This window comes from Teleopsis dalmanni, chromosome 2 (assembly GCF_002237135.1).
Source record: "Teleopsis dalmanni isolate 2A chromosome 2, ASM223713v2, whole genome shotgun sequence".
Taxonomy (NCBI): domain Eukaryota; kingdom Metazoa; phylum Arthropoda; class Insecta; order Diptera; family Diopsidae; genus Teleopsis; species Teleopsis dalmanni.
In genome coordinates this window covers 29,923,105-29,950,009 of record NC_051847.1, presented here as the reverse complement: position 1 = coordinate 29,950,009, position 26,905 = coordinate 29,923,105, and the positions used below count along the sequence as shown (strand labels likewise).

The 26,905-nt window shown below is 29.9% G+C and overlaps 1 protein-coding gene across 1 annotated transcript; it reads right to left on the bottom strand.

Annotated features, from left to right (window-relative positions):
• Positions 1 to 26,673, bottom strand: LOC119674223 (myb-like protein K). Its single transcript, XM_038085349.1, has 5 exons — positions 26,632 to 26,673; positions 3,911 to 4,244; positions 2,650 to 3,851; positions 692 to 2,577; positions 1 to 629 (listed from the first exon to the last, which is right to left on the bottom strand). The coding sequence occupies exons 1-5, from the start codon at positions 26,671 to 26,673 to the stop codon at positions 437 to 439; spliced, it is 3,657 nt and encodes a 1,218-aa protein (XP_037941277.1). The 3' UTR covers positions 1 to 436.
• Between the last annotated feature and the right edge of the window lie 232 nt (positions 26,674 to 26,905).

Genomic DNA, 26,905 nt, shown 5'->3' with positions numbered 1-26,905 from the left:
AAAGTCCAAAATAAAAAGTATTTAAGTGGAAACCACAAATGAATGAGGACAACATCTCTTGCTGTTCAATGCATATACTATCCTATTATCCTTATTTTTCTTTAGAATTTCTAAAACGGTGGATCTTCTGAGCAATATACGGATCCATGCATTATTGCTAAATATTTTTTTAATTTTACTAGTGTCAACTTTAAAACTACGCTGGAAGTGTCAATTGTTCGAACCTAACCTTTTACAATTTTTGACTATAATGAAAATAAATTTAAGATATTCTAATGGGTCTCTGAAATAGTAAATTCCAGACACTGCGAGCGTAGTTTCCAGTATTTCACATTAAATTACTAAAATAAAAATGTAGAAAAAAAATGGCGATTTAACATGAATTTTCGCACTAAAGTAGCACGAAATTTGTTAAGTGGATTGTTTATAATGAAATTCATCTCCGGCTCTTATGCATCATAGTTTCCAGAAAGCTAGGGTCTAATGTGGACGCATGCTCTAAGTCTTCCGTGCTGGCATTTTCTTCAGCTACATTAACGAACGCACTCGATAGTTCACCATTAAGCTTATTCACAGCACCTGTGGTTATGTCGTACATGAATATTTCCTGATCAACATTGTCTGGAGATCTGTAAGAATACATTTTTATACAAAATAAACGAATAAATTTTAAATGAAGTCAAATGCTTACTTTGCTACTAAAAGTACAACGGATTGCATTTCAACATCTGTTTTTGATTCCTTTTCCAGCCAGCGTTTAAAATTTTCTTTTGTCGGTTTTTTGACAAGAGTCTTTATAAGATCGCCACCTAAGAATTTGACTTCTTTATTTTCAGCGTTTGTATCACGTTCAATGCGTCCCTCACTGGCCTCAACAGGTGCTAGTACGACCACACTAACAACTTTCTTACCACGCAATTCCTCGCTGTCTGGTATGGGGAACTGAGCACCATTAATTTTTAATGGCAAATAACGATTATATTGACGATCAGCTAAGTCGACAGGTGGTACGACTGTTGCATCAGTCTTCAAATACTTATCTGTTACGCTCTTCTCATTGTTTGCATTGAAACGTACGACTTTGACATCGAGATTATGTTTTTGTGGTAAAGAGTTGCTCTCTTTAACTCGCTCAATTTCTTTTTCAGAAAGCGCTACTTTATCACCATTTGGTTTTACTACCGTTACAACCTTGTTAGATTCGGATATTTGTGCACCACCACCTGCACCATAAAAGTGTTGTAGGTGTTCTGGAGGTAAGTTTTCAAGAGCAACGTCACCTACTTTATCATAATCCAGTATGGATATATCTGCATTGTTTAGAATGCCTGAAGAAAGCAACTGTTGTCGCAAATCATCTGGTACTTCATCGGGTAATTGTAATAGAGTTTGACTAGCCTTAACATTTGTTGTTGAAGAGTTCTCGTCAGCATTGGGTTTCTGTTGAGCGGGACTGTTCTTTACAGGCTCGGTTTTCGTCGCGCTAGGGATATATGGTTTTTGAGTCTCTTTTGTTTTGGCAAGTTGAGCTTCAGCAGGTAATTGATGACGTATTGTTTGTGCTGGTACTTCTTTCATTTGTTGAGTATGACGCTGTTCTAGCTCTTTGAAAACATCAGAGTGATATGTAGATACACTAAATGGAGAATTATCATAATGACCTAGAGCTAAACCTGTGCCGACAGATTGTACACTTGAAGCTGATTGCCGAGGTTGTTGCGCAAAGTTTGTAGATGCTTGCACTTGTAGTGTTGGTTGAGAATTGGGTGTGATTTGCACCTGTAGACCCTCATTACTGTAGTGTGTAGGGTACTGATTATAAGTAGTGGGTGGCATTGGGGTTACAATCATTATTTTCTCACCATCTGTAGATTGTGCATATTGAGGTGGAAGGGTCGAAGATGAAAATGACTGAGAAGCAGCTGCATTTTGTACGCCGCTAGCATAACTTGTGAAATGTTGTTGTTGATTTGAATTGGTGGCGGTTATATAGTGTCCATTAACCTGTTGATGTGCATTATCTATATTGCTGAAATGATCTTTTGATTGTTGTTGGGGCTTCACTGTAGGACCTAAATTGGGAGCAGGTATATCGTGGATAACCTGATTCTGTGTATTGTAGGCATATTGATTGTATTGGTTTTGTGATTGCTGCTGTGAACTCTGTTGATGATGTATGGTTTCTGTAATATGTTGCTCGTATCTTGGTATCGATTGCAGTAATTCGGTTTCTTTTGATGGTTTAATATCCAAATAGTTGTGTATAGCACTCAGAGTAGCAGAAGATTGTAAAGCAGACGGTGATTGCTGTTGATGATGTTCTTGATAATTATTTGTCTTTGAAAATTGATTTGATTGTTGTATATTTGTAGCTGTGTGTTGTTGATTTTTATTGTAATAGTTCGACGGTACAACTGGTGATGGCAATGAGAAACTTGGTTGCTGGACGTATTGTGGCTGTCGGTTGAAATGGAATTGTTGCTGTTGTTGGTGATGTTGCTTTTCTTGCTCGGCTTGTTGTTGATAATGTTGTTGTGATTGATGCTGTGGTTGATGTTGCTGTTGTTGTTGATGTTGTTGCTGCTGTTGTTGTTGATGTTGTTCATGTTGTTGTTGTTGATGCTGTTGGTGATGCTGTTGTTGATGTTGTTGTTGATGTTGTTGTTGATGCTGTTCATATTGTTGATGTTGTGATTGATGTTGTTGAGTTGGAACATTATAGTTAGTATTTTCCAATTTTACTGGTATTGGTACTGGTTTAATTTGTGGTGTTGGTGCAGGTGTAGGACGGAATTTAATTGGTTGATAAGGCCCTGCATTCTGTCGTAATGGAAGTTCTTGCTGTTGTGGTGGTTCTGTTGGGAAATACACAGATTGCTTGCTGGATTGTTGTACTTTATGTGGAAAGCTTTGATAATATTGACTATGTTGATGGGATTGTTGCTGTGGATATTGTTGATTTTGATTGCTGTAATAATGCGATTGCTGAAGTGTTAATTGTTGTGTGGGATGTTGCTTTCGATATAAAGCCTGTGCTTGTGGTTGGTGTTGTGAAGTAGATGGTGGTGATGGCGGTGGTGGTGGTTGTGAGTGCGTGGGATTGAAATTTGGACGCTGATGTTGTGGCTGTTTCTGATAAAATTGTGGTGATGCTTGTGGTGGTGTTGGGGGTTTGTGGTGTATTAAGTTATTTGGGGGTCTAAAGTAAGTACCCCCATGCTGCTGTGGTAGTTCTTGATAAAAACTGGAACTATGTGGCTGTTGGAAAGGTGCAGTGAATAGATGATTAGCACTTGGTAAACGACTGTGGTGATTGCTTAAATAGTCGGCTCTCGTATTTGCAGGTAATAAATCACTTTTTACACCACTGCCCACATTAATTGGAGCAGGTAATGCTACTACTTGGCTTTGTATGCTCTCAGCATTATGTTCCTCTAATATATGACCAGTTTGTGATTTGTCTTCTGAACCAAAGGTTACATGTATACCACTATTGCTATGATATTTTTCAGAATCTGGGTGTATAATGGTACGTAATGTGGTACTTTTAAGTGGTGGTAAGGGTGTAACTACTTGGGGATAATGTACAACTTCTTCTTCTTCCTCATGTTCGTCATTATTAAGTGAGGCAATAGGACTTTCCAAATGTAATTTATTGTTTTGATCTTTTTTATAATTTACATAGAAAACATGTACTTTCTCTTTCTTCTTTTTAGTGACTATTGGTTGTGGTGCTGTTGTTGCTAGCGTATCATTTGAATCTTTAATAATGATTTCTATAATTGGTTCTGGTGCTTCCAGATACTGTGGATAATGTCCATAACTTCCACCATAACCTGATGGGTATTGCGCTTTAAGGATTAAATAATATATTAATATCAATCGTAAAAAGAAATTAAAAATTGGTTACCGATAGCATTTTGTCCATTGTATAAGCCGCTTTCAGTATAGTAAGGGCGTGATTCACTTTCATAACCAGCACGTCTACTTGCAATATCTGAATAGAGATAACCAGCATTACCAAAGTCGTATAAGGTACGCTTTCCACGGCTGTCCAATGGACCTTTCAATGATTTTGATGTTCTAGAACTTGTTGTTGTCTTTGTTTCCTTCTTTGTAACTTCTTTAGTAGCCGTCGCAGGTGCTGGAGCTAGCTTAGTCGTTCCACTTGGATTGGTTGAGGCATCTTTAACAGAATCCTTTTTTGCGTTTGCTGCTGCTAGGGATATCGAAATCCCAATCAACTAAAAATATATAAAAAATTAAAATGTTTTAATTTATTTTTATACATCAATTTGATTTTTGCGTTTATAATTCATTTAAAGGTAAAAAATAATTTATTTTACATATATATGATAATAGCTAATAATAAGAACCTAATGTGATAACTTCATTGAAAGCATGGTCATATAGTCTTTTTATCACTTAACTTAATGGAGCAATCTTCTTCATGATAAGAACCTACTGTGATGACTTCACTGAAAGCATGGATACATGGTCTTATTATCACGTAACTTAATGGAGCAATCTTCTTAATGGGACGAACCTACTGTGATGACTTCACTGAAAGCATGACTATATGGTCTTATAATCACATAACCTAATGAAAGGATCTTTAAAATCTCTTCATCACTTTTATATATCTATAAAAAAAATCAAATTCTATCTTTAACTATAATAATAATTTTTCTTTCAATTATATTTCAAATATTTATAAATATTCTTTAAAGTGAAATCAATTATTCTCATACATAATGCAAAAAGTTGATTCAATTAAATTTTTATGTGTTATATTATTGTGTGTTTACGTAGTGTTCAGACACCATAATGAATAACAAAGAAATCCATTTTCATAATTCGAGAAAGTCAAATTCGAAAACAATAATAACATTAAGACTTGAACAAATGAAATTAGCAATGCTCAATTTATGTGAGAAATCTTTACAGAGCCGACCGTTGAACTGAATTTTGGAGGCGTTACTAAGCAACAATTAAATCTGCATAAAATCACAATAAACCATAAAGAAGTTAGCTTTCTTCACGAAACAACCTAAAATGCACCAACAAACGTCGAGTTGAATACGGCTAAAGACGGTTAAAGACAGTTAAAGACGTCTGATGGCCAACGCTTAAGACTTGGGTGTCGAGTCTTGGCACTTGCCACATTGAAATATCGGCCGACGTGTGTTGACATATCAATTGTGCGTGCTTTGACAGATTCAAGTAAACAAATATAAATTTTAACACTTTCCACTAGACTTGGTTTCAAATAAAGTGCCATGATAAATGGCTCAAAATAGTTTCACGGTGAATCTCATCGCCTTAACCAATAAAATCGTACTTCATTTGCCGAATAATTGAAGTTGAAACTTTTACAGCCCACACACACTGCATTTTCGTAATACAAATTATTTTGATAATTGTTAATACTATTATGTATTTAATTATTTTAATGGAAAAATTAATTTTCTTAAGTTTACGCATTGAATAATATTACATAAATATTGACATGTAATAGAAATAACTGCATATAAACAATGAAATACCAAATAAGTCAAGTATTCAGTAGTTGCAGACACAGATGATACGAAGATAATTTAGGCGACTTTATTGATAATGTTATAGAGTTTATCGCCGCCAATAATATAAAGGATGAAAAGTAAACTTTATTATTATTTTTTGCGGCAAGGAGGAGTGGAATGCCTACGCACTGACCACCTTTCGGAGCCCCGGAGCCTGTGCGAGTCGGGCACGGGCTAAACCACTCTCCCTCATTCCTAGAGACCTTGTTCTACCCCGGGACTACGTTAGTATTACTTCTAGGTAGGGTCCCTATTAGTCATTTAAGACTTCCATCGGTGTGCCCTGCGTCCAGGCCCCGCTACTGTTGCAGATATTTAATCTTGCCCTACAGTCTACTTTTTCCAATTTCAGAGTATGTATTTCGGCTCTCATTTCGTGCTTTTCGTTTAAGATTAGATTGCGTCCAGATCTTTCTTCTTTTCCCTTAGAACATTTTCGATGAATTGCGTGATTTTGTTCCAATTTTCTGCTCGTTCTATCATTTTTTCTACAATATTATCGACTGTAAAATGACCTATATATCCTGCAAGTAGTGTTCTTTCTTCACGTCATCTTACGCAGTTAAAGAAAGTATGCTCAGCATTGCTCCGACTGATCCGCAATATATACAGTTATATACAATATATACAACTATATACAAATATAGGTCTACTGGATAATGAGGTGAATATATCATGATATACAAAATCATGATATGTATTAAGATGAGAATATATCTACCATACACCTATTAATCCAGCCATTGTAATGAAAAGCCACATAACTCCAGTGAAAAAAACAAACTCTGTATATATCAAGTTATTTAAAATGGCACTCATAACAAGGGATACCAAATTTAAAATTTATATAATGATAGTTAGCTCTTTTCTGAAATATAGTTGCGAGATATAGATACTAAGGTTTTTGTAAACTAATTAAGTCTCGTATTGTGTACCAACGCCGCCAACTCATCAGCTATCTCATTTCCTTCATATAATATGACATTTAATTATTTCAGGAACTCAAAAAAGGGGAACCTTGGTATGATATTTCATTACAATCTTCGATTTGATTATTTTGGATTCAAAAGCATTCAGAGCTGTTAGATTATCCATAAGAACAATGATGTTCAAAGGTTAAGGTCATTAATATTGGCCTGGCTACTTTTCCAACATTGTATATCGTCTTAGTCTGAAAAACGCTATGAGTATAAGGGGGTCAATATGATTGCTTTACCTGCACTTCATTTCAGTCATATCCACATCGTATCTCTGCGCATCTTTTAGCCATTCGTGTAAATGCTAATTTTGTAGTTATCTCTAACGGATCCCAATTACCACATTTTCCTGATAGGATTAGTGTATGCAGTCAGTAGCAGATACTAAATCGAAACCAGGGAGAGATTATATAAATTGTTGATATCCTTAGTTAATTACTGCACTTAATGTATCAGTAAAGTTTTGAAATTGGCCAAGATTCTCAAAACAAGAGACCTCTAGAATATTAAAACGGCATAGCTCACGCACTAGGCAAAACAAATGTGACGCATTTTCATGGTACGTCACGGGGGATTCATTAGTATGATTCTAGTATAGCTTCCTAATCGACTGTGACCCGTGAGTAAACTTCCCACAAGACTGATATCTTTGCGGGGCATTACAATGAGAGCACTGGATTTCTTCTTCACAGAATGTGGTAAATTTGCATAAAGATAACTTTTTCACTTCTTTTATTAAAAATCACTGAGTGACATCAAGCAGTTTGCTTGTGTGTGTTAGTCTAGTCACTCTACATCCGTGGTTCTCAAGCGGTAGTCCGTGAAGTGGTTAATAATAGTTTGTATATACAAAAGTTTGTATGTGTTAGTCCAGTAAGTCTAGACCAGTGGTTTCCAACCGTTGATCAGCGAGGTGGTTAATAACGGTCTGTGAAACAAATTTAACTGGTATGGAATACATAGCTTGCAATTTGTTCACTGAGACCTCATTTATTAGAAAATAAGCACAAAAAACTTTCAAGTCGGTTTATATCTATTCGATAACCTATATAATGTAGCTATGTAATTATACAATTCATTATACATTATACCAGAGATGCATAAAACATATGAAAATAATCATACAGTTTATTATTCTTAAACTTTGTGGTCTCTGCTAAAAATAAAAAATACCATAGTGGTCTTTGGTCGAAAAAAGTTTGGTATCACTGGTCTAGACGCAGTGTTAGAATGAGTCTATTTTTATAAAAATCCATTTAAGGACATTGACCATTAACAATTTAAGTGTTGTGTATCTTTAATCTATATATATTCCTATTACATAAATTGTTGACCTACTTCCTTGACTTGGTTCAACAAATTTTGACTGCAAGTCTTTATACATTGTGTACCAATTCCACAACAATAATGCTCTTTGACATTATTTACGTCTTTTGTTCGTTTAAGTGTAAATCGGAAAAAAACCGGTCCAATATAAACTAAATAAATTGCTAAAACCAAGTAGATTACACAACTGTTAAATGGACAAACTAAAGATTCCATGTGGTTTAAATGCATGAATGTGATGGATGTGATGGATGTGAGTTTTTTTGAAAAAGATGTTAAATACTGTGAGTACGAAAAATAGCACTGCGGGTTTGCTCGTAAGCTGAAGAAGAAGGCAGATTATGTTTTATTGTGATTTTTTTTCAACTCTAAAACCATTTAAGCATCAATTGTGGTGGCGTATTCAGCGGCTTTAATGTATGATTGCTTCTATTATTTAATCAACTTGTTTCACTACAGAGAGTATGCCAGCGGAATAAGCGTTTGGCAAAATATTGGCAACACTATCATTAACTATTATGACCATAGAAAAAAGAAATAAATAAAACTTATATATAAACATTTTTTGAAGCTTTTGTATTTTTACGACAGTAATTTTAAGATTTAATAATAAAAATCTGGGCAGCTTGTGCTATGTAATTTTCAGTTGAAATATGAGTTTCAAGTGCCATTAATACTTTTCGCTGTATCACATCAATATCATATATACGAAACATTGTATCTTTTATCTGCAGTTAGTTATCTGCAGTTTGAACGCCTGCCTCGTGTTTTAGATATGTTGACATAATTTTGTAATTTGAGCTGCGTAATGCCAGACTTGACTCGATAACAATTTTATGTGTTGACGTTTATTGCCAATCTACATACAAACAATGGCATGTAAACGTATTTATATGTAAATGTTGACTAAAATTGATATCTCACAGGTTGACAATATGACAGTCTCAACTGCCAAACAATGAGATTCCTAATAAAAACTAACTCGGCCATTCATTGTATTGTATTTTATGTGAATCACATTAAAAAAAATATGTCAATAAATTTTTTAAGTTGACAGATATTATAAATAAAATATTAAATATGTTATTTATTAGTGCAATATATATACATATGTAAAAAAAAATTAAATTTATGAAAGAAAGATTTTTAAAAACCGAACTTACGAATCTGCAAATTGCTTTTATTTGAGTTTTCAAGTTGTATTTTATATTTAAATTAATATTTCTTTATTTTGGTGGTCTTAAAGTTTTACAATGATTTCAAATGGATTTTTTATATCTTAATTTTATTATTATAGTTTTAAACATTAACTATATATAATTATATGTATATATGTTATTATATAAATGAATAAATATATTAAAAATATATTTACACATACACATATTTACACATATATATTTAAGTAATTATAGCTCATATATATAAATGAATATAAATAATGCAACAAATAATGCCTCCACAAAAAGAATAGTATTGAAATTAAAAATAATAAAAATATAATTAATTAATTCAATTATTCTACAACTCGTTTATGATTTCGTTCTAGTATAAACACAGCAAATGAATTTGTTAACAAAACTTTCACATGAAATTAACAAAACTCCAAAAAAATGTGCGAACATTAAGTCAAGTACGGCTTTGGGTCAGTTGGTTATGGAGCGCTGACACTGAGCTTTAAATTTGGCGGGGCACGAGTTCGATTCCTGGTATCTGCAGTCTTAAAAAGATTAATCACAAATAATTAAATACAAGAATTATTTTCAAGACCACTGATGATGGGTACTTGGCAATACTCGAAATAGTTGTATGGGCAGCCAAAAACTCAATTAATTAAAATAATATAAAAATAATTTTATATAGTTAATTTTATAATTAATTGAATTAGTTTATTTAAAGGTAAAATTTAAAGGTAAAAAATATTGAGTGGTATTAAAAACTAAAGGTAAAGACCACTGATGATGGGTACTTGGCAATACTCGAAATAGTTGTATGGTCAGCCAAAAATTCCATTAATTAAAATAATATAAAAATGAATTTTTGTTATTGTAGTTCATTACTGTTCGATATCTTTAATTAAAATAATATGAAAATAAATTTTTGTTATTGCAGTTCATACTGTTCGAAAAACCTCTTTATAAAGTTAATATATATTAAATACTGAACTTAATAAATTTTGATTTAACTTAATAAATAAATGATTTAATAAAATTAATATAAAAAAAATTTTTTTAAAATTATTATTAAATTTTAAGACCATCAAAATAAAAAAATATTAGTTTAAATATAAAATATATCTTGATGACTTTAATAAAAACAATTTGCAGATTTGTAAATTCGGTTTTTAAACATCTTTTTTTGATAAATTTAGTTTTTATATATATGTATATATATATAAACATAAATATATATATAAATATATTTATAGTTACTCTGACATAGTAACTGCTTAATTTGCATATTCAGAAATATTTTTCAATGGCCTGAAATGAAAATTTCTTTGATAACTGACCTGCATTTATACGTAATCTCCAAGTTTAAAATAAAAATGAAAATAAAAATAAAAAATAAAACACTAAATAAATAAAAATAAAAATAGAAATAAAAAACAGAAATTTCATTAACTAAAATTATAAAACAATACTAAAAATAGAAAATAAACTATGCAAATAATAGCAGAAAAAGGCGCTTATAAAAAAAATTTGCAAAAATTTTTATTTAAAAAAAAATATCTTTTTTTTCTCAAAATTAAAGCGGAAGCAGATAGATGCTTACAATGGGAGAAAGTTTTTGTTTTTGGATAAAAAGGCCATAAAAAGTATTAAATAAAAAGTATTTAACCTTATTCCACTGCGTCAAGAAAACAATTAAAGGTGTAATTTTCAATAACAAATAAGCATAAATAAAAAGTATCTAGTGCGGGTAAAAGCTATGCTAATGTTAATTATTTTAATGCAAATATCAAAAATTACTTAGAAATAATTTCGAAAAGACTTGTCAACATCTTTCAACGAACAGATAAAGTTGAAACGGAAGCCATCTATTTTAAATGTCTCTATAATTTACATTTATTTTGTCACACATACGAAGTGAACAATTGTATTTTAATATATATTACTTTGCATTAAATTTATTATATTATATTTGTAGTGAAAATGTAATTTTGTTTTTTTTTTGTAAAAATAAAATATGTAATATTAAATAAATTAAAAATATTTTAATTTCTATTTCTAGTTTTTGGTTTTAAATGAAGGTTCCTATTCATTTAATTAGCAAAAGGATCCCATTTTTTCTTACCAGAAAAAGGTAAGTATCTCACAAGTTGTACAATAATTCACCTCAGTCTGAGATAAAACATTTTCAAGTAGACATCTATTTGATGTAGTAAAGAAATACATATCTTCTCAGCATAGAAATTGAAATTCCTTATAGGTTCTTTAATATTTTGATTCAGTTTACGATACTAGCATATTTAAGCCTTTTGCATTTTGCCTTAGAAGAGAAATTAATTATCAGGGAAAACTTGAAGTTCCTAACGAGTTACTTAAGAAGTTTTCTATATCAAAGAGATACTGTAGATATTAAGGATTGACAACCTTAAGCGAATACCGTAATTCGCTCAATTGTTTTCAACAAGATAAATTTCTAAGGACACTAAGGACAGTCAGTTTTTGTTTAATCGTGTTAAAGAAACTCAATTAAAATAAAACTATCAATTGTTTAATCTAATGAATAATAACTAAAAAAAAACAATAGGAGAAAAGCGACTTATTTAAATATACCAGATGTGCTTTTAAGGTAGGAAGAAAATAACAGAATAAAGTAATTCGTTTGAAATCAAATCGTTTTCCATTTCTCCCATAAACAATAGGTCGATGAAGTAATGACAGGCCATGAAAGTATTAGTTTTAGGTTAAGTTATTTATTTATTTATAAAATAATAATAATAGTTCAAATTAGGTGAAGAGGGCGCTTGCTAAGTTAGGTGGAGAGTCAGCACTTCCATTCGCATGCCCACAAAGTTTTCTAAGACAGATGAATTGCACTAATCGTTATTATCGGCTGGTACATCCCGTCTTAAACTACATATTCTCCAGATATCAGAAAATCTAAAAGATTATTTTGTTTATCTCACAGAGAAAGAAAATAATTAATGATTTTAATTTTTTCTTTATCCTGGTAACGCCTGCACAATTTATTTGTTGGAATACGTCGCCGTTGAGGCATGGGTAGGATTGCGAATGCCAAAAAAGCATTTCGTTTTATTTCTGTTTAACCCAGACCATAAGGTTCTAGCAAACCTATAGCCTTCGCAATTAGTCCACAAGTCAATTATCATGGCGATGGAGAATTTTTCTGTGCTGCTGAATACTTCAGACATCGGGATTTGTATCGATGAGTCAGCTTCATATATGTGCATTTCGGAGTTGCCTTTGGTCTACTCGTTTGCTATTTCATTGCTTTTAATATTCCCATGCTTAGGAACTCACTAGAGATCTTCTGATGTGATTTATATCTATTTTATAAAATTATATAGCACAGCAAGAAAATTTGTTTATGAAACAAATTAAAGCATTACTAATACTTGATATTTATTAATAAAAAATTAATTTATAGTAATTTAATTTTAAACTAACAACAAATAACAATAAATTTACAAAATTCAGAGTTTGAATAATATAAAACAAGTGCGATATTGCCTTTAAACATGTTTACCCTCCTTACTTAGTAAGTTACTTTAGTAACTTTAAAATTTAGTAGTTTCCATTGACATAAATTTCTTATTCCATGTAAAAAAGCTTTTATGTGTAAAACATATAAAACATATGAAAAATATTTAAAATTTTGATAATTTTCTTTATGGGAAATTTATTTTAAAAGGTTGCATTTTACATTTTTGATTTAATTTTTCTTACTCTATTTTTAAGTAAGTTAAAAAGCATAGTAGCTTTTTGTATAGTTAATGAAATTTACTTAGTAAGTTTAACTGAATTAGTTAGCAGTGGAAACAAACTATTAGTTGGCTTAAACGACAGTCTATATCTCAAGCTTAGCAGGGTTAAAGTAAAACCCTTAGCCAAGAAATCCAAAAAAATATTTCCAAAGTTATCTGAGGTGTTTTAAAAAACTTAGATAGGAACTCAATTATTTAAATAAAATTGCTGTTGTATTTCATTATTTTACTTAATTAATTTTTACATTTTATTTTAATTGGTTTTTTTCACTATTTTTAACTTGATTTAACTAATAAAGTATTTATTTATTAAAATTTTTTTTTTTTATTATAATTTTGTCTTTACTTCTGAATAATTTTTTATGTAGTATATATAAAGATATTCCAAATATACAAAGCTAACATTTCAATAACAATTTACTTTGAAGGTTCTCATCTTTGTTTGAATATTTAACGTGATGTTTTTTGTTTCATTATATATGCACTATATTTAATAAATACTACATAATTACGTTTCTATCTTCAACACTTAATAATAACGAATTAACAACAATAATAGTAAATTATAGCAATTATCTATGAAAGACTTTATTTTTGTCTTCGTCTGTCAAATTGCATCTGTTAATTTCAGTCTAAATTGCAGTTGCAATTATAGTTCTTCTATTTTTTTTTTTGTTTGGTATGCAACAATTGCTTTGAATAAAACGTTAATTTTTTATTAAGCAACTACTTAACATATTACGGATTTATTAAAATGCTCTTAGCAAAATTCGCATTGTCATACAATCTTACAATTTGCAGTTGCATTGCAGTTCCATTGCAGTTGCATTGCAGTTCCATTGCAGTTGCATTGCAGTTCCAGTGCAGTTGCATTGCAGTTGCAGATACATTAATTAGCCATATTGTTAGGCTGCAGATATGACAGCATGAGAATGCATTGAAAAATATTGTAAGATTTAGGATTTATTGCCATTGCTACAGTTAATTAATAAAACTACAAAAAAAAAAAATTTAGAATATTTAATCTTTGTAGTAATTAAGTTTGTCTAACCGTGTAGTTTTATTTAAGAAAAAAAATCATAAAACTGGAATGTTGCAAGTATGTCTTTTACAATGTTGTTTTATGAGTATGTGGGCAATAGGTGAAGTAATGGAATTTTATGATGTTTTGTTAAACTTTTACAATAATATTTCAAGCTTTAGATAATTTACTACAATATGACATTCAAATAAGTAGCTCTAAAGCATTTTATAATTTTGAATTTTATAATGAATAATTTTGAATATTTTATTGATTTTTGTGGGTTTTTATATTTTTCTGCAATACTTTTTGTTTATAGTGTATTTGTTAACAATAGTTTTATATTATGTGACTAAATATGCTTCTTATGTACGTAGTGACGATAATATGTAATGTTAACATCAGATCCATCATATTATAAAGCTCCGTATTCAGTTATTCTTAGTGTGACTTAACACTGTCCACAGATATAATAGAGTTAAGTTGATGAATCATCAATTCAGATATCTGCATATCAACATATCTACATGTAATGTTAAAAATATGAAATAATGAAATAAATAATCAAAATATCTATATTATTGAAGATATCCCCAAAATTTGAATATCCAAAGTCCTACGAATAATATACTATAAATAAATATAAATAAAAAAACAAACCAATTACTAATACTTGATATTTATTAAGAAAATATCAATTTATAGTAATTTAAATTTAAACTAAATTCAAATAGTAGAAAATATTTAATTAAATTTATTTTAAATAAATATTTATTTTAGATAAGAATTGAACAGTTATAATTTATAAAAGTATTATTTTAATTTTAATTAATTACATTTTTTTGCTAAATTGATGCTGTTTCAAATTAAATCTTTAAATACAGCTTTAAATATTTAGACACCATAATATCACCGGACGGTATTGCGGCAGTTGATATCCAAAACCGTATTAACAAGGCATACTCCGCCTTTTCGTTGCTAAATAAAGTATGGAGCTCTTCAATACTTTCCCTGCATATCAAGCTGTCAAACCTGGCTTATTACCAACAACTTGGTTCATAAACGTCAAACGTTTATAAACAAATGCCTCAGGAAGATTTTGAAAATCCATTGCACGGTTAGAAATTCCGAACTCTGGTCTATATGCCGTTAACATCCTATCGCAAATGAAATCAAAATGGGTAAATGACAATGGATCAGAGAAGCAGAAAACATGATATACCCAAGGAAACTCTAAAAATCTAAACATTTTTTGATGTGTTTCGGACATGAGCAGTACACTACGATACTGTACTGTTTAGTTTCGTTCACTGCTTCTGCATAACTGCTACTGGCGATAACAGTAATGTTAGTTTTTATAAGTTGAACTCTGCATTTTATTGAATACTTAGAGTATCGAAGAGCTTGAAAGTTTTATCTCTAATATATTTTTATATGTTTAAGACTTTTATTATCTTGAGCACATACGAATTTCGTACATACCACGGGGCCTTCAACAGTCTTCTTAGAAATTTTATTTTGATATAAACGAAGTCGGAGGGATTTTACCGCATGCTATGCAGAGGTACATTAAGCGCAACTTCAAATTTCTATAACTATAATCGCATATATCTTAGAAAACGTTTTTCTAACTCAAAAAAGCTGATCTTATTAAAAATTCTATTAAAATCAAATCAGTGTGCCTGGGAAATTAGAATCCTGACGTATTTAGCAATTCTTGAAACAGCGTTATATTTGACCAAAACACTCAATTCCTGAAGTAGCTGTATGATGAGTCTAAAATTTCAATTAATTAAAAAAAAATTTTGTAATTGTATTTATTTTAAATCATTTTTAAATAGATACGAGATAAACTCCTGTTTAAAAAGTGTCTTATTTGATTTAAGATAAATTTAGTATGCTTTTGTTGTAATTAAAAAATTATAAGACCTTTATTTATTTATTTATTTTTTTTTGATTTGTATGATTTAGTACCTTAATAAATCGAAACAATCGCAACTTGTGTCTAACTTTTACTTTTAAGGTTTTCAATATATTTTGCAGTATCTATGCAGTATCCTTTTTCTCTTCAAACAAGTAAGACTGGTTATATGATTCACTTTTTTATGTAACTTAACTGAGTGCGGGTTTGTAATATCTTTTATTAAATTTATTGTTTACATGCAAAATAAAAAACTAGCAAATTTTCACTTTTTTGAGCTTGGATTTTGCATAGACGCCCACTGTGTTTATTTTAAGTAAAATCTCTACTCATCATGAGATTGCATGCAATGAGATACTATAATGCATGTAAAGTTGCATGTAAATTGCAACGTGCTTTTCTCGGAACAAAATTTTTTGTTTTCAGTTATGTTTCGTATATTGACACTTGTTGTCATTTTTTTGTTGCATTTAGCTTGGACGATAAATATCGAATATTAGCTAAAAAAATCCTTTAGACAATAAATACAAATGTATACAATTTATGTAACTTAAAATATTAGACAACTGAAAATAAATTTCATCATTATTTATTTAAAAAATATATCTTGTTTTTTTTTTTTGTTAAATATTAACTTTAAAAATATTTCTAAGTTTGGTTAAATCATCGATTGCATAATTTTACCTATAATTTTTTTTCTTTCCTCAGTATTAGTCGAAGAAGAAGCGTTTTGTATTTCAAAGAAATATATGCTAAATTATACGCCTTGATTTTGGGTTTTTTTTTTGTTCAAACTTTTTGCAACATTTATGTTTAATTTTATTTATTTTTTTTAAATTTGACTCATTATTGAAAAAAAGCTATTAATTAGTGACAACATTTTAATTCAATGTTAAAATATTGTAGCATTTTGTTTAACAATTTGCATAAATTAACCATTAAAACCATTATCATGGATATAAAGTTTGTCGCTTGAGTCTTTTGTTTTCTTAAAGACCTAAGCGACAAATCTCCTCATATTGTTATACACTTTTTCTGATGGATTGTTTAGTGCATGTGTTGTTGTCAATTTAAATATGTGAAATTTTACTTAAAAAGCAATAAAGTTAATTACTGTGGCACATATGTCAAGAAGCATTAAATAGATAATTGCCTACTGTATTTCATACTATAATTATATAAAATGATATATTGAAGGAAAAAAAACCAAAACCCGGTTGAATTTTTTTCACAATTTTTATGGAATTTATGGTTTTATAATTATATGCCTATAGAGAGAGGTTTCTAAAAGTAGTGAACTACAACAACAAACATTCTTTTTATATTATTTTAATTAATTAAATTTTTGGCTGACCATACTGTATTGTATGGTTGCGATTATTGCCAAATATCCAATGTATCTAACGTCATATTGACGTTCAAAACAAAATATTATAGATTAAGGATGAGAATAATGTTACAAAAATATATTAGATTTGTTGAAAAATATTTCAATAAACATTTATTTCGTAAATACTATTTGGAAGATGTGCAGTAGAATGAGATATCCCTTCAATTCATTCAAGATTATGTTAAGTTGAAAGTCTACTTAAAATTAAACAGAAAAATATGATGTTGTTATCGAAGATGTACAATAGAATGAAATATAGTAGAATAACAACAGAAACTCTCAGAGATAGTAAGAAACTCTTAATTAAGCAGAAACTATTCTGCTAATATTTTAATGAGAGAAATGGATTTACCAAAAGTATCATCTATCGCTGCCTCAGGAAACAATAATTTTTAGACTGTTAGTAAACTAAAATGAACATACAAGAGTACCACATCCATTCAGTTAAAAGTTCAATTATATATAAACCAATTTCTACGATGAATCTTGCATCTTGCATATATTCAATATCAATCTTTGTGGTCTAACCAACCAGAAGCTTAAACACTGGCCAATAGCTATAAGAAGATAGTAGTAATGTTCAATAGAACAACTTTTCAGAAGATCTATGGTGCTATATCGAATTAAATACAATGATAATGATATATCTGTGTTAGTTTTAAGCTTTTCTTTAACATTGACAAAGTAAAGTGTATTAAAAATTACAAGCTTCACTGGCTTGATCATGTCGTGAAAACGGCTGAAAATTAGAGGGTGAAAAACGTCGTAGAGAATGTTTGCAATTTTGAATACATTCGGTACTAACAACGAGAGACAATAAGTCGTTGATCGGAAAGATTACAGACTACTGGAGTGGCCAAATACTATACATCCTTACAAATGCTAAGTGTTTAAGTATATACGTAAGTAATATGTAGAGCAATTTATTATTGCAGAGAAGTAGGAGTAGAAGTATAAACAGTGTATTTATTATGTCTTTATTTTTATAATGTATAATTTTTAATCGAAAGAGAAAATTATTTTTTTTATTAAATAAGAATTATGAAATAAATATGCTAATCAGTAAAACTGTACGGAAAAACTATAAGTAATTATTATAGAATGCACAATTCAAAATCATACTCTCTTAGTTAATAGGTAGGTAGGCAAAGTGGAAGAAAGTCTGAGAAGGTTTAAGAAGGTTTACAATCTTCGTTATATTGTGGATAGAGTTGGAGGTTTTATAATCAATCGGATGCATTGATGAATGCAAGTAAAGAATAGGTTGTAATTAAAATCAAATTTTTTAAATAATCGATTCGACCAAATGCCTGATTAAATGACTAAGCTGTTATATGATCGATAATTATAATTAAAATTACTAAATTATTTTATATTCGGTTATTTACATAAAAGTATTTTTTGTATCAGCATGAATCACTAAAATTTTATGTTCGCCAAAATATTTTTTTACAACAAATCAATAAAATGAATAATAATCATCCAAAAACAAAAAAAAACGAAATAAGAAATTTTTAATAACAACAAAAATATTTTTTTATATCATGATATTATGTAATAACATATCAGTATAAACACCTACTTAGTGACCTATAATTCCCAGTAGCTCAACTTTCACTTGAACCAAATCAAATTTAAAGGAAATGCCGAAGAATTTCAGAATTACGTTGGCTAGCGAAATGAAGTCATACTCATATAATTTTTGCAAACATAAATAAAAATAATCATATATTATTAATAATAAACATCCGTTTTAAAAATATATGAGCAAAAAAAGAAAATATAGGTTTAGCTTTTAAATGTGTTTGGATTATTTATCTATTGTTACATATTAATAATATTAGTCGTAATACAGGAAATTGTCTTGTTGTTGAGAAATGAATTGGAATCTTTGTGCAAGTCACATAAATCATTTCGTAAATGAAAACTTAAAGTCTTAATAGATAAAGAAGCGGTTACTAATTACAGATATAATCAGCTGCAGAGATTAATGTCATATTTATTATTTACGCATATAATGCATTTTATTAGAAAAACTAAAAATAGATACTTTCATTAATATGTTTTATCGAATGTAAGTCATACGATATAGAAGGTCACGTCACAGCTTTATTTCTGGAGGATCGGAGTATTGCGATCATAGTAAATCTTTTGTGTCGACAATTGAACTGAAGCCATTCAGTTTTTCCAATAAGTGAGACTACAATACCTCAGTTTAAGACTCTTCTGACATAAAATAGATGGAGATTTTCTTAACTCAATATTCGCTTCTTATCCCAGATCAGTATTAAGTGTGTTGTATAGTAAAATAATGAAGAGAGGCAATCGATGATCTTAACCGATTGGCTGACATCACTCCTATCTGCGTCTCTGGATATAGGTACATCGAAAGTAATGAGAAAGCTGATAGTTGAGCCCACTTTAGTGCTTTCCCGGATGAAAAACAATTGGATTGATTTAACCAGATTTTAACTAAAACTCAGGACAAAATATTCTTACTTCTTAACACATGTTGGTGTTCATTTCTTCTTTATCGGAAGCGCTAAAATTTTTCTAACAAACTGATCTGGTCACTGTAACTATGTAGTAGAATAGAATAGAAATAAACAGGGTAACAGCTCCCAACGAAGCGGAGCACTGCGACTATAGTAGATCTATGTAGTATGTAATATATGGTTAGAGGAAATTTTTCTGGGTGTAGCGGTATCAGTCTATGTTGCTCTAGAGACTATTAGTAGAAATACATACCTCTACTTTCTTTAGCTTGCCAATAAAAAAATGGAAGGCAGAAAGGTCATATGCAATTTTGAAGTTAACATGTCACACCTGTAATAAAACTAGATATTGTGAATAAAACGGCGTAGTATCCTAATGGTAAAAAATCCCCTATTGAGGTACATGGAAATTCTCTGTTGGCCTGTCACTGTAACTAAACAATCATATAAAATTATTTCAGTGGCAGATTCTAGTAATGTGCATTTAATTTCTAAAAATATCTTTCAAGTTACTACTTCCACTTCCAGATTCTTATCAATTTTTCACTTTTCCTACTATCTTTAAATATATACATACATCTTAAATCAATTTTTGTAAACACTTAAATTTCATAAACATTCTTTTTTTTTTTTTAGAAAACTTAAAACCCTAAATCTTTTGGTTACTTTCGTTTGTGGCTTAAGTGGCAATTTGCTGCTCATTCATTCTCTTAACCTGTGCCATTAATCAAAATAATTTACAATTAATCAAAACGGCGCGGTGCGTTGTCATTGTCGAAAAATAGATAAAACTCATTTAAAAAGAAAACAATAAATAAATGAAAAATAAATGAAAAATTTTCGACTACTTCTTTCTGAAGTTCAGATGGAAGTTCAGATACAAGCTCAGATACAAGCCCAGATACAAGCTCAGATGGAAGTTTAGATTGATGTATGACATAAAACTAAAAAGCGTTAAAACAGCAGCGCAAATGAAAATGAAATTATTTCCAAAATTGTACCTAAAATAAAAGAAAGGTCAAAAAAAAGTGAAAAATAAACAAAACTAGATGAGAAAAAAAGAATTGTGAACCACCGGAATTTAGGCATCGAAAAGTACTACAAATTAGAAAAGCAAAATGGCAAAATTAAAACAAATAAAAACATTTTGAAAAAAGTCAATAAAAATCTTGAAAAAAGAAAAAAAATCTTTTAAGAAATGCTAAAAACGAAAGTAAAACTGGTGCCGCCAAAGATCTACCACAACTCGTTTCGGCACACACGTTCACGCTAAACGCAGAGCTGCAACCATGACGTTTCAGCCAGCCGTAGTTGGAGCTTCACGGCAGCATCAGTTTTATGGGCAGCACAAGTGCTTGGTCACGAGTGGCATGGCTAAAGTTTGGAAGCAAATATAAATTAACCAACAAAAAACAAAAACAAAAACAAAAACAACAAAAACAAAAAATAATGAACATCTTTAAAATGAAAACAGAGTTTATTAAGTCGAAGATAAAAACTTTGGTGCTGGTCAGTTTGCAAGCAGAAGTCGTCTCTTCATTTGGCTTCCACCGGTACAACTAGATTTGGAAGATACTCGCTCGTACATAATTTTCGATGGTTTACCCACATTCGGCGTATTACCGTTTTTATGACTTTTCGATTTTTCTGTTTTAAATAAGCACTTGAGCTTTGGATCTGCGCTTATGAGTTTGTTTTATGCAGTCGTGGTGCTGATGACGATGATGAGATAATGGCAGCTTACAAAAAAAGCAAAAAACTATGAATTTAAATATGAAACTGGCGGATACACGAGATGTGCGAAGAAAAGTAAAAGTGGTTGAACTGGTGAAAGAATGCCAGAGACTCTTTCGTTCAATATACAATATTTTTTTTCTTCTTTCTGCTTTTTATTTATTTGTTTTCATTGATTATTTTCATTTTACGATTTCATTAATTGCTATTCTGTGAAAAAATCTCTACTTTGTGATTTTCATGATTATATGCGTTATTATGTAAGCTTGATAATTAATACACACACCTAAACTATTTAATGAGAATTTAAATCGACAAATTTTTGAGTGAAATTATTTATTACTACAAATATTAGATAAAGACACTTAAGGAGTTGTTGACTTCTGAAGGTCATAGACAGAAAATCAATGATATTAAATAATATGTATAAACAAATTTAATGAAAACTGCAAAAATATAGGATGAGTGGGCTATGATCGCCACAGCTTTAAGATATTTTCATATTGAATAATGCATAAGTCATCCTAAAAGGATCATGTGGTTTACATAGGATCAATATTGTCGAAGTGTGTCGGCGAATTAACTAAAAAGTCTATCTTCTTCTTCTTCTTAGTATCGGTTTTCCCTAGTGGGGAATATGGCACTCTGTTAGGTGCCTCTCTTCATATATTGTTCCATGCATGGTGCGCTTCTGCCATTTCTCTTTCCATTGTCCTTCTCCAAGTTAAAATCGAAGCCCTAGGGCTTCTGCTGCCTTGTGAGTTCCATGTCAAAGCTTGTTGTGGAGTGTATTTATTTGGTCGTCGGATAGTATAGTTAGAGCAGGTTTCTGATTTGTTTGGAACAAAATTTCTGCATTTGAAATGTGGTTAGGCCACCATATTTTTAGAATTTTCCGCAGGCTTTTATTTAAGATGCAAACATTTATAAAAAAATGCCTGCGAAAAAGCTGATAGTCACCCTAAAGTTTCTACCTACATTCTCAACTTACAACCTGAGTAACTTGGGTAACCTGAAGAGCTAACAAGAAGGAGCGTTTATGTGGCATTGACATCTATTCGAAGGCTTACTGTGTTGTAGCATCTATACGCTTAGAAAGTGTTTCTACAGATGGAAGGGAGAAGATATGGAGAGACTTTACTTAATCATTTCTGTAGTCAGTTTGCTTTTACTTTAAATGCAAAGTAAAATCATCATCATTGGAGAGTGATATGGTAACTAACCCATGCGGGTCTAGATCAATGTAAATCTGAAGATAGTTTAGAGTGAATCCAGTTTGTTCGAATCAACTACAGGGTTTACTGAAGTTTAAATATCTATATGAAAAGAAAGTCTTACTAGATGTACAAAGAAGGTATGAAGGTATATTCTATTCTACATCACATCGAACGATAAAAAGGGTTTCAGTTTATTTAGTTTGATATAAACAATTTAAGGTTTCCAGGTTTAAACATTAAGAAAGTCTAACTAAAAAGATAAAGGGCGGCGATGAGGTAACTTAAAAAGGTGAAGCGATATGATAATCAACCCATGTGGATCTCTAGACACAGTTAATGAGTGAAAGACGGTTTTAATGGAGTAATTTAGGGGCAACCTAAACACTATAAAAGTCTGAACAAAAGTGGGAGGGATGGAGTTGCTTTGGAAATGGCGAGTTATATAGGAACCAATCCATATTAGTTCAGGTGGAATCCGTACTATTCCATATACTGCAATAAATGGGCGTTAGTGAGATTCGAGCAAAACAGCTTTAACATAATCCAAGAAGTTGTTGCGACTTTATAAGAACTTGCAGGAGATATGGTTATATATGGATAGTGGTTTAGCAATCTATAAAATTATCAAGATCACAACCAATGGAAAAAGCAAGAGAGAGGTTTAGTAGTAAATGCAGCATTATTTAAAAAGTTTTTTTAATCATCTATAAACATAGAATGTTCAGTAAAAAGAGAAAGTTGTATAAAGGGATCTAATAGGTTTATACTATTAAGTTACGTGCACATTATAGTACTTTACTTATACTTTCTAGCCATTAATGTCCTTTAGCTAAATGTATTGTAGTTATATCATTTTGACACATGATTTTATATCATTTTTAACTTGATTTTGTATCATTTTGAAGTTAATTACATTCCGAGGTATATAAATTTTTAACATTTGTTACTTATTTGCTATATAACCCATATAGACTTGCGGTTATAATGGGTCATTGCTTTCAATTTATATTTTGTTTTGGAAAAGCTTACTTTTAAGCCAACTTCAGCAGTAAAGTCTTCGAGCTGCTTTAAGACTTGGTTTTTATTTAGTTTCAATTTAAATTTTAATACGTACTCAAGTAGATTTAATTAAATCCATCAAATAAATAAACAATAAGTAAAGTGTTTTGATTCGATTTGAAATAAAGATTAGATGCAGGTTTTGAGTTTTTATTGAGGGAGCAATGCCTGATATGAATTACTAAAGTGTATAAATCAACTTAAATAAATTAAAAAAATAATTAAAAACTTTAGTATGAAGAAATGCTAACAATTAAATTTAAATACAATTTCCAATTAAATCAAAATATAGTTCAGTTTACTATTCAATATTATTTAACTTGAATTTGTGGAATTTACGTCAATAGTAAAAGTCTTAAGTTATATTTAGCGAGCTACTAATATTTAAAAAAGATAATTAAATTAAGAAAGTTGTATTTTAAACTTAAACTTATTTGAAAAAAAATTAAGTCAAAATACCTGAGGCGTTAAAATATGATTTTCTTTTGAGTCATTTAAGTAGGAAACAGCAAGTGAAATCTTTTTAAAAGAATTTGCATTACATATCAAATATATTCAGCTTGAATATGCTAGGAATTATCTATGATAAAAAGTTTTTTCACTACTCGTATGCGTAAGTGGAGACAAAATTCGTCGAGAGTGAGAGTGGGTGAATATCTCGGTATCACGTTGGACAAACGATTCACAGGGCTTAAACATGTACAACTGAAAACAATTAGCTGTGCCAATATTTTTCATCACCTCCAACCGCTATTCAGAAATTAAAATCTCAATGCTAAGAACAGGAAACTGATATATAACAAAATAATTCATCCTTCACTTCTATATGGTTGTCTAGCGTTTAGCAAAGCTTTAAACACTACTATCCATCAGCTAGAAATTGCACAAAGCTAGGCTCTGAGAAGACTTTTCAAAGTACCATGGACTTTGGTCCCTGAGGACAAATAACATCTTCAGGGACCTCAAGATTGATCCCATCAAAAAATACATAAAAGATAGAGCCCTGAAACTAACATATTTGCGAAAACTGACAGACTTACCAACACCGCCTTATCAAATCTCAGAATGGTTACAGGAGCCTCAGGAGGTATGCAGATCTGAGGTCAATTATTGCTTAGTCTGATGAAGTGATAAACAATCATCCAGTTAAGGCGTAAAGAGGGGTTTTAAAAATACCTCGAGCTAAGCATTGAGTAAAAATATTAATATTTTTACTCAATGAGCTAAGAAAGAGTAAAAGTGCTCAAGTGACTGGCTCAAATAGCTTCAACATAATAATATGTGATATATTACATATATATTTCATTTAACCAAAAATGAAAATGACATAAGTCGGAATTTGTAATATTAATTTATGGAGAAGTGAAATAACATCTACAAGTAACTTCGTCTGTAATTAAAATCGAAGTTTCGTAAAATTAGTTTTATAATTTATTTTATTTTTTTTAATTAAAATGTTTTGTAGGAAATAGGTTTCGTATTATTCAAAGAGAGATGAGCTGCTCTGTAATATATTTTTTTAAATTGATTTCCAAGTTTGTGACACAATACAAGTAAACAAATATTCATTAAATTTTAAATGGAAATTTCTTTATGGGTTTTTTTTAAGTATTAATTAGCCTGAGACTATTTAATCAGAATAAATAGTAGAGCCGAAAAATTTTAATTTACGGTAATAAATAAATATTTAAAGTAAATCTTTTATGATCTCTAAAACCTATGGATGGGAAAATAGGGTATTAAGAATTATCTTCAACCGCGAAAAGCTAAAAGTCATTAATGAAAGTATTCAGATTAAGTATTAATCCTTTTGCAATGCATTTTAAAACTATTGTCTGTTGTAAGTTGAAAATAAATTAGACAATAAATGGAATTAGTTATTTGTAGATAATACTAAGCTTTTAACATTTACTATTTTTAAAATAATTTTAATCACATGGTTTAAATTTTACAATTTAATGCATGAAAACTTTATATATTCTTTTCAGTTCTCTTAAGTTTGCTCATTAATTGTTATTGTATAATTAATTAGTTTGAATTGCTTTCCAAGTAATTAATTAAAATTATTTTATGTAAAAACAACAAGCTTCTGATGCAAGCTTCAAATAGCCTGATTCATGGTATTTGTAAGACATATCGTAATAATATGATATTTTGGTCATATATATAATAATAATGAAGTAAGAAAATAAACTGTGTAAACAATTTTAAATATATAATAATATGTATATATGTAATTATGATATGTATATATGTAGTTGTAATATATGTATATATGTATGTAATGTAAAAAAATAATTGAATTTACTAATTAATTAGCAGTTATCGTAACCTGAACATATCTCATATTATAGCTTAACATATGTATAATTGCTGGACTTCTTGTTATCTAGACTTGTTATCTAGACTTCTGTACTTTAATTATGCTTTTTATAGTCAATTATATTAATTATTCTTTGAAATCAACTTGTACTGCAAGTACAATTATTCTTTAATTACAAGCATTAGGTTTGAGATTGGCTTATAGTTTAGACTTCTATCTATACTTTACATAATTACTGGAAGTAATTTTAATAAATGTGTCACTGTATAGATTTTTTAGATCACAATTATGAAAATGGGATATAATATATTATAAATGAATATTAATTTTTCCAATATATTAGTAGATGAAAATGTAAAAGGATGTGAATATTAAGAAATATTAATTATTTGTAACTAGAATATTAAACTGAGATGTTTTGAATTGGTAAACAACAGCACAAAAAACTGAGACCAGTAGGATCTAAAGAAAACTGCTGTAATTAATATATATATATTTGTATTATTATTAGTAAAAGAGTTAGTACATTATGACCTAAAAGATCTATTGTGCCCTTTAGTAGGAATAGAATGTTTCTTTAAGTCTGATTTCTTTAATGAAAGACAGTGCCTATCAATATGTTCCATAAATACCCTCATAGATGTTTCTTTCGCTTGTGCATCAGTACCGGGCATTCCCCTAGCACATGGTATGCGGTTTCTTTCTATTCTCTGCGGTATCTGTAGTCTGAGTTGGATTTAAATTGACAAATTTTTGAATTTATTTATTACTACAAATATTAGATAAAGATACTTATGGAGTTATTGACTCCTTAAGTTGAATTATGTCCTTGATTTTGTTAGGTGATTATTCAAATTGCAATGACCGGTTAGTATTCCTTTAATAATTCTTAGGTTATTCTTTGTT